The 10,192-nt window shown below is 40.6% G+C and overlaps 1 protein-coding gene across 1 annotated transcript in view; it reads left to right on the top strand.

Annotated features, from left to right (window-relative positions):
- Fam117b (family with sequence similarity 117 member B) overlaps positions 1-10,192 on the top strand; it is a 70,224-nt gene that overhangs the window by 54,084 nt on the left and 5,948 nt on the right. Inside the window, exons 6-7 of the mRNA XM_021198680.2 lie at positions 41-266; positions 4,793-4,913. Coding sequence (XP_021054339.1) covers positions 41-266; positions 4,793-4,913 — 347 coding nt within the window. The remainder of the gene's footprint in view (positions 1-40; positions 267-4,792; positions 4,914-10,192) is intronic.

The following is a 10,192-nucleotide window of genomic DNA, read 5'->3' on the forward strand; positions in this document are numbered from 1 at the left end:
ATCATTGGTATAAACATCTATTTTTAAAATTTTGTAACAGCCACAAGATATTCCAGATGGTCATCGTGCACCTCCGCCCCTCGCACAGAGAAGCAGCAGCACACGAAGCATTGACACACAGACCCCTGGGGGTGCAGACAAGGGAAGCAACAACAGCAGCCGTTCCCAGTCTGTGTCCCCGACATCCTTCCTCACCATCTCTAATGAAGGCAGTGAGGAGAGTCCCTGTTCAGCTGATGACCTGCTTGCTGATCCCAGAGATAAAGGTACAGTAGGTTGGAGCTTCATCCTGGATGCTAATGGCATACCTCCTGTTTGATCTTTTGTCCTGTTCCTTTTCCCTGGGATCCCACACGTTGGAGGAATGAGGGAGAGCACCAGGTCAGACCAACTGGATGGAACACAGTGCAGCTTCGCCAAGGGGCTCTGATAGTGCTTTAGTTAAGTGGACGTGTAGGCTTTTGTTTGTATCTTTTATTTTCCAGCATTTGTGGTGGATATAGCTACCTTATGAGTGACTAATGCAATGGTTCTCAACTTTCCTAATGCTCTAACCCTATAAAACAGTTCCTCGTGTTGTGGTTGGGCCCAACCATGAAATTATCTACTTTACAACTGATAATGCAAATTTTTTTGGAGATACAGGTTTGCCAAAAAGTTCTACACCCACAGCTGAGAAGCACTTCTAACTGAATATTTTCCTGAAAAGTACTTTGTTTTTAATCTTTTTCCCCATTGGGAATTTATTGCCTTAATAACTCTTAATTAAGTGTGAAGCCTTCAACTTAATGCTGTTTAGGATACTTCTAACAAGGATTAACTTGATTTACTTCAAATCAAAATGAGTGTTCAAAGCAAAGTCAAGATTGGGGGTAGTGAGGCTGGAAGGTAGTCCAGTGGTTAAGAGAACTTGTTAATCTTGCAGAGGATCATGATTCAGTTCCCAGTACTAACCCACATCAGGTGCTTCACATCCATTTATAATTCTAGTTTCCCTGAAATCATTTTGAGACTCTGAATACATAGGTATATAAAAGAGATGCACAGTGTGAACTGATGGTAAATCACACATTGCTGGGTTTGTGTCCTCCACCCATGCAGAAGAGCAGGCATAGTAGGGTATGTCTATAGCCCCTACACTGGAGGGACTCACTGGCCTGCCAGTCAAGCCAACATGGCAAGCTTCAGGTCCCGTGAGAGATCCTGTCTCAAATGAGGCAGGATAGTTTGGCAAGTAAAAGCTCTTGCCACACAAGCCTGACAACCAGAGTTCAAACTCTGAGTCACACTGAAAGAGAACCAACTCCACACAGGTGTCCTCTATTTTCATGTGCGTGCTGTGGCACACACACCTACACGCTAATAATAAGTAAAGCTATTTAAAAAGATAATCCCGGGCTGGTGAGATGGCTCAGTGGGTAAGAGCACCCGATTGCTCTTCTGAAGGTCCGGAGTTCAAATCCCAGCAACCACATGGTGGCTCATAACCATCCGTAACAAGATCTGACGCCCTCTTCTGGAGTGTCTGAAGACAGCTACAGTGTACTTACATATAATAAATAAATAAATCTTTAAAAAGATAATCCCAGCACTGCAGATGCAGGCTGATCTGTGAATCCAAGGCCAGCCAGGGCTGCAGAGGTAGATCCTGTCTCAAAACACTTTTCAAAGGAAGGTGGTGCTCAGTCGTGGGAGACATTTGACACCCTCTGGCCTCCACCTGTATATGCTTGGGTGTGAGCACACGCACCATATACACCCAATTTAAGATAAAAATAAATCTTGAGGCCAAGAAGATGACTGAATGGGTAAAACACCTAGTATACAAGCGTGAGGACCTGAACTTAGATCCCAAGTATCCATGTAGAAAGCCAAACCTCAGTTGATGTCCATACATACCCACAGATGTACTCAGAGAATTCAGTCTTGCTGAGTCTTCTACTGATGATACTTTATAGCATCTCCAGAGGTTTTGTGAGTTGACTGGCATTCAGGGTGTATAGTTGAACAACAGTGGAATATTGTGTAGGGCCATTGTTGAAGTTCTGTCCTAATCTCAAACCAGTCATGTAATGATATTTTAAACTGAAACTCAATTCAGATATACAGGCATCAATATTAAAAATCTGATACTTAAATACCACACAAAGAATTTTAAGAAAATGTTTAAGGCATCTTTCCTTTTCACATTTAAATCATGGGTTTTTTTTTCATAAATATCATTTCATGTGCTTTGGTGTTTTGACTGCATGTATGTCTGTATGAGGGTATCATATGCCATGAACCACAGTTACAAATAGTTGTGAGCTGCCATATGGGTGCTGGGTATTTTTTGTTTAAAGGATTATTTATTTATTACATTTACAATGTTCTCTCTGCATGTATGCATGCAGGCCAGAAGAGGGCACCAGATCCCATTACAGGTGGTTATGAGCCACCATGTGTTTGCTGGGAATTGAACCAAGGTCCTCTAGAAGAGCAGCCAGTGAGTGCTCTTAACTGCTGAGCCCTCTTCCTAGCACCCATTATGTTTTTATAAGATTAGAAAGCTGTGTTTACAGTAAAAACTCTGTAGTTCAGAATTTACAATCTTGAGTCCAAGCTTAAGGATTTCAGGAACACTGTGTTCATGTGGTATGATAGTGTGCGGTGTAGAGCGCATGCTCTGCTCAGAGCCCAGCATGCAGTGAATGTGTGCTGTGCAGCCAGGGCACCAGGGCTCCCTTGGGTGTTTGATTTTTTGCTTTGTCTTCTGATTGTTCTACATAAGAAATCTTTCATTCTTTTTTTTTCCACCTCTATCAGTTATTTTATTTTTTAAATTATTTTATTAGATATTTTCTTCATTTACATTTCAAATGCTATCCCGAATGTCCCCTATACCCTCCCCCCGCCCTGCTCCCCTGCCCACTCACTCCCACTTCTTGGCCCTGGCGTTCCCCTGTATGGGGCACATAAAGTTTGCAAGACCAAGGGGCCTCTCTTCCCAATGATGGCTGGGTACACCATCTTCTGCTACATATGCAGCTAGAGACACGAGCTCTGGGGGTGCTGGTTAGTTTATATTGTTGTTCCACCTATAGGTTTGCAGACCCCTTTAGCTCCTTGGGTACTTTCTCTAGCTCCTCCATTGGGGGCCCTGTGTTCCATCCAATAGCTGACTGTGTGCATCCACTTCTGTGTTTGTCAGGTACTGGCCTAGCCTCACAAGAGGCCGCTATATCAGGGTCCCTTCAGCAGAATCTTTCTGGCATGTGCAATAATGTCTGGGTTTGGTGACTGATGATGGGATGGAACCCCAGGTCCGGTAGTCTCTGGATAGTCCATCCTTTCGTCTTAGCTCCAAACTTTGTCTCTGTTACTCCTTTTTTTTTTGTTCCCTATTCTAAGGAGGAATGAAGTATCCACACGTTGGTCTTCCTTCTTTTTGGTAGAAATCTTTCATTCTTGCCAGCTTTTTTGTAACCCACATTCAATTATGGGACACTATATAGGTCCATAGTTTAAGAAGGTGAGCTTTAAAGCAGGCTGTGATGGTATATACCTATAATCCCAGCACTTGATGGAGGAGAAGGATCACTCAAGATCATCTTTGGCCAGTCTGGGCTATGTAAAGCCTTGTCTCAAGAGCTATGTAAAGCCTTGTCTCAAGAAACAAAACAAAAAGCAGGTTGGGTTTTAAACTACATTTGTAGACTGTTGGTAATTGGACTTCTAAAAAAAATTGTTAGATTCTAGGTTGAATTGAAAATAGCTGTCAAAAATTGCCCCTTGGTTTTCTCATCCCATCAGCTCTACCTTTTTGTATGAATTCCATAATTTTGTTTCCTGGTACTTTTGATTTTTAGAAAGGCATGACCGATGACTTCTGTGAATTTCTTTTATTAAAAAAACAGGGTCATAGCACCACTTTTGGTAAGGAATTTATAGTTTAGAGACAGATTGAAAATTTTAGAGCAGTTATATAACATACCAAGAAAAAATTTTTATTTATTTATTTTTTTAATTTTTCGAGACAGGATTTCTCTGTATAGTCTTGGCTGTCCTGGAACTCACTCTGTAGACCAGGCTGGCTTGGAACTCAGAAATCTNCCTGCCTCTGCTTCCCAAGTGCTGGGAGTAAAGACGTGCATTACCACTGCCCGGTTTATACCAAGAAATTTAAATTACTATAGTATGATCTGAGTACATCAACAGTGGATCTGACTGTCAGAGTGATGAAATGGTCCCTCCCTCTGATAGGGTACATTTGGAAAAATGTTTGAAACTTTTGAGGTAAGTTTAGAGAGAGTTTTGGAAAAATAGTAGAATTTATTTCTTGTTGGTTATGGAAGCTTGTGGTCAGAAGGAAGTGTTAATATGTATAGCAGCTTTGACCTAAAGCAGAGACCAAGAAGACACTGGCAGAGATACAGGGCAGGCCGAGGGTCAGTAACAAGCAGCCAGTGAAGAACTGTTTCAGATACATGTGCTGGGGAAAATACATGCTGAGAGTATTTGCTGAGTCCATAGATACAAGGTGGCCAGGTAGGTGTGTGTGCAGTCTGAGGAGTCAGGGCTCCCGCCTCAGTAGACACTTCTAAGTAGAAAAGAAACAAGATTGATAATTTATTTTTACATTTACATACAAGTTTAATTCTTTTTTAAGCCAGCATGGCTCTTGGGGGTGTTAATGAAGAAAGCACTCTGCCTGTATTTGAGTATTTCTCTGCAGAAGTTCAAGAATATTGATTATAGTGTTTTGATGCATTTTATAATAGTGCTTTTAGTAATCCAATGTTATTTCTTACAGAGAATGGAAACAATTCTCCTTTGCCAAAATATGCAACCTCACCAAAACCTAATAACAGTTACATGTTTAAAAGGGAACCTCCAGAGGGCTGTGAAAGGGTCAAAGTCTTTGAGGAATGCTCGTAAGTACCCCACATAAACACACTTTTTACATTAGAATTTTCAAATAAGTTGAAAGGGTAGTGCAGTGATTGCTTGTATATCTCCCACTCAGATTCACAATTGTTAGTTTTTCCAGTGTTTGCTGAAAATAGCCCTGGAATTCCAACAAACTATGTATTATTATCTCACTCCAGAATGATAGTTAATGTCCACTAACATCCAATTATTCTCATTTTTTTCTGCTGTCCCAATTAAAAAATGTGTGTGTGTTTGTGCGCGCGCGCTCCCAAATTAGAATGTGTATGCATATGTATTTGTGGAGATCAAAGGATAATTTGTGGGAGTGGGAGTTCTCTCCGACCCCGTGGGTCCTGAGGGGCGAGCTCAGGTTCTTAGCTTGGTTAAGCCATCTGACTAGCCTCCTAGAGCTTATTCTGTGACTGTTGTCGCATCTGTATTCAACCAGGTTTACAAAGTAGATGCAGCATCTGTTTACTTAAAGTGAAGTACATATTCACCCAGAGTGGTTTTTTCAAAGACCTGATAATCTTCAGGTTTTGCTCTCTTTTTTTGGTCTCCAGTGATTTCATACTTCAAAAATTCCAGTACACTTTAATTCCAGTAGCTCAGCCATACTACTTTGAGAAGATAATTTGAGAGGTAGTAGATTTAGTCTGTGTGAAACCAAGGGAATTGACCCCAGGGCTTCCTTCACACATGCTACATACACAGTCTATCCATGGGCTGTTCTCCCAATTCCTAGAAGCAGAATTTTACTTATTTTTATTAATTATTTTTTATGTTTATGAGTGTTATGTCTGCACCACTTGGGTGTCAGGTGCCCATAGAGGCCAAAAGGAAAGGAGTGGATCCTATGGAGCTGGAGTTACGAAAAGTTGTGAGCCAACACATGGGTACTGGTAGGTAATAGCAGCCATTATTCGTAATGGCGTAGCCACCCAGCCCCCAACAAGCAAAATTTTAAACTAACAGCTCTTGTTATTTGACTCCTTATTTCCAGTTTTTAGTGTCTGATTTAAAGCTCAAACTTTGCTTAGAAAGAATGTAGGGTTTTCATTAAGTGTCTCCTTGTTTTGTAAGTGATGGCTTCAGGATTATAAGTATATATGAGGTTGTGCAAAGTAGTGATGAAGATTGGAATGTGATGATAGTATTTAAACCTTAACCTTAGCAAGTCTAAGAACCACCCTTTCACCCCCTACCCCGACTCTTGATGTCTTTGTTGCACTGGGGATCAAGCCCAGGTCTTGAGCATGTCTGGCAAGCAGTCTGCCACTGAGCTTTGCCTCTAGCTCCTTCTTGCTTTCTACCCCCCTATCCTGTTCCTGCTGACTTTGAACTCACAGAAATCCCTCTGCCTCTGCTCCTCCCAGTGCTGGAGTTGAAGGTGTACACCACCACACACCATGCATTGTTTGTTTTTCTTACTGTGAACCTGAAATAACCTATGGCGATAGATAGTCCATCTTCCACTTCATTTAGTTTGTCTTTCTCTCTTCATGAACATCTTGGAGTGAGGTGAAACATGCTTCCTTTGGTTTCTGTCCAGTGGACCCTCCTGTTGATGATTTCTCAAAGTTCTGAGTAACCCTGCTGCACAAAGCATGTGGTCTCTGAATGGGTGTAGCTTCTACACTAGAAAACACAGCGGGTAGTACCTGTCTATTTCTATACAACAATTGAAACCTGTTTTAGCAGCTTCTTCTTGTAGGGTTTTTTTGTTTGTTTTGTTTTTACCATGTCGACTATTAATTTAACTGATGGCTGCTGAGGACCAGAGCTTTTCCAGATTTGTTCTTGGCCTCTGCATCATAGTCACCTGGGAATTTACCAAAATTGTAGCTTCTACCCATCCCAGGTCTAATGAATCAGTGTATGGCGATAGGATGAGTTATAAATCTTTACCAAGTTCCTTAGATGATTTTATGCTCAACTTGGAAAATACTGGCTTAGACCTTGTCTTGGTTGCTGTTACATTGCTGTAAAGAAACACTATGACCTAACGCATTAAATGAGGGGCTGGCTTACAGCTTCAGAGATTTAGTCCGTTACCATTGTGGTGGAGAGTATGGTGGCCCACATAGTCCTAGATCAGTAGCTGAGAGCTACATCCTTATCAACAGACCAAGAGAGAGACAGAGAGAAACACTGAGCTGGGTGTGGGCTTTTGAAATGTCAAAGCCCCCACCCCCAGTGTCTGTCCCAACAGGCCACAACTCCTAATTCCTTGTAATCCTGTCAAAGAGTTCCAGTCCCTGATGACTACATATTCAAATATATGAGCCTGGGGGAGCCATTCTTACTCAGACCATCACAGACCTTTTCTTTTAAAGTGGGGTCATTGTATTAAGTAAAACGCAGTTGGGCTAAGTGTACCATATTTTTTTTTTTTTAAGTATCTATCTATCTATCTATCTATCTATCTATCTATCTATCTATCTATCTATCTATCTAGTGTATGTGAGTACAATGTTGCTGTCTTCAGACACACCAGAAGAGGGCATCAGATCCTATTACAGATGGTTGTAGGCCACAATGTGGTTTCTGGGAATTGAACTCAGGACCTCTGGAAGAACAGTTTCTTAACCTCTGAGCCATCTCTCCAGCCCCTAGATGCACCATCTTTGAGTTGACCTCTTATTTTATTTATTGGCAGTTAGAATATGCTTAAGTGCATACAATGGCTGTGTTTCTCTTTAAAGAGGATTTTTAATATTTGATATATGGGTTAGTGTCTGCCATGTGTTCTGTTAAGTTGGAGAGATCACTCAGGACTCTGTGTCAGTTATGCCCATCACATTGTATTCTTGGGGGTGGGGTGATCAATATAGGTCAAAGAAATAAGGTCAGTTCATACAGTTACATGGAATGGTTTTGTTTGTTTGCTTGGTCATTCTTATTGTAAAAGTACCAACAATTGTTCTCTCAGTGTCTTCTGATAATTCAGAGTGATACATGAGGTTCTTGAAGGATACTTTGGAAGGATCTTTAGCTTCTGAATTTTCATGAGTTCTTTTTAAAAATTTTTTTCATTTTACTTTTGAGATAATATAGTTATATCATTTTTCTCCCTTCCCTTTGCTCCCTCCAAACACTCCCATATATCTCTCCTTCAATTTATAGCCTGTTTTAATTGTTACGTGTTTGTGTATGTGTGTGTGTGTGTGTGTGTGTGTGTGTATATATATATATATATATATATATATATATATATATATNTATATATATATATATATATATATATATATATATATATATATTCCTAAATACAACTTGCTCAGTGAATATCTACTTGTCTATACGTATGCTTTCAAGACTGACCATTTGATGTCAGATAACCAGTCTGTGAGCTCTTCCCTGTGGAAGATGATTTTTCCTGCTCTGAGCATCCTTAGTTGCCTAGACATCTCATGGTCTCCCCATGTACTTAAGCATGCCTGCTGGTGTCATCTTTGTTCAGATCATGCTTAGACAGTAATGTATGTACCCAGAAGCAGTACAGCAAGGTCATGTAGTAGTAGTCTTTTAGTTCTTAGAGGAACCTCCATACTAATCGATTATGGCTACATAAATTTACCACCTCACCATTCCTCTGTAAAGTCATTCAGGGTCTAGCTTCTTGGTCAGCATTGTTGGTTTTCTTGAGAATGAACATTCTGACTAGTCAGATAGAATCTCAGTGTATTTTTGATTACCGTTTCCATGATGGCTTTTACATTTCTGTAATTTTAAAAATGCTCCCCAGCACTGCCCCTCCCCTTTCAAGTCCCCTTCCTTTTTTTTTTTTTTTTTTTTTTTAAAGGACTTTTTGTAGTTTGGAAATGCAAGCTTCATCCTGGGAGCCATATATCTTAAGCCATTTATTTCTTTTAAACCAGACACAGCACAAATATCCCTAGCCCTGTTAAATAATTTTAAATACGGTGACATCAGGCAAATAAATTAATGATAAACCTAGTCCTTTGTGATAGGGATATAGCTCAGTAGGATGCTTGCCAAGTGTGAAGGAAGCCCTGGGTATAAGTCTCAGCACCCGCAAGACGGGCATGGTAGCCCACATCCGTAATCCCAGTACTCAGGGGAAGCAGAACGATCAGAATTCAGGGGTAAAAAAAAGTCTTTATTTAGATGGAGATATAAAAATTTAATATCTCTAATAAACCTGTCTTCAATTTTAAACATTATTTTATTATAGAAAGGTTAACATTGACTTTCTTACAAGTGAGAGTCTAGAAAAAAAGGAGTATGATTCCTTTCATAAAAACACCCAGAAACATTTGTGAGAGATACTGCCAGTACTTGACCTGTTCTTTCCGTGGATTTAAATAAATACTGTGTTTTCCTCTGTTCTGGGTCTGTACGCCAGTCTTTTTGTGTTCAGTGTCAGTCAGTGCATCGTTAGGAACACACACATTGTTGGAGCCCCGTCACCAAGTCTATTATTTACTCCTTTAAAGCTGGCTCACAGGTTGAGGAGACCTTCCTTTTTTCAGATTCTTGGCTCTATCACAGGTTAGCTCTTCCTCATGTTGCCTCTAACCCTTTACAGACCTTATTTACCATGTTTATCAGACTCTCCTGCAGGTTACCTGTGCTAGGCACAGTCTTTCAGTCAAGTTATGGATTCCCTTATCTAAGTAACATTTTAAATTCATATATTATATCAGATTACAAAAGAAACTGATTATATTGAAATGGGTTTGTCTATAGAACCCCCCGCCCCCCTCCAAGAACTCTTTAGTGCCATGTCTGCTTGTAGAGAATTTGAAATTTGTTCTTAGAATCTCCTGCAGCTTGGCACACTGACATCTTTACTGAACTCAGTTGTCCTTGGGAGAGATGTGAATGACCAATGATTGATTGATTCTATGTAAACAGTGTGCAAACATGCAGGTGCGTGGGTGAGTGTGCCACAGTGTGTGTGAGACCAGAGGACAGCTAGAGAAGCTGGCTCTCTTTTATCATTTGGATTCTAGGAGTTGAACTCAACTTCAGAGCTTGGCAACAATCCCTATATCCATCTTGCAGAGGAAAACAATATATTTTTTTGACCTTTCTAAACTTTTTTATTAGATATTTTCTTTATTTACATTTCAAATGGTATCCCAAAAGTTCCCTATACCCTCCCCCTGCCTCTACTCCCCTACCCACCCACTCCCACTTCCTGGCCCTGGCCTTCCCCTATGCTGGGTCATATAAAGTTTGCAAGACCAAGGAGCCTCTCTTCCCAATGATGGCCAACTAGGTCATCTTCTGCTACATATGCAGCTAGAGACAC

This window comes from Mus pahari, chromosome 5 (assembly GCF_900095145.1).
Source record: "Mus pahari chromosome 5, PAHARI_EIJ_v1.1, whole genome shotgun sequence".
NCBI lineage: Eukaryota > Metazoa > Chordata > Mammalia > Rodentia > Muridae > Mus > Mus pahari.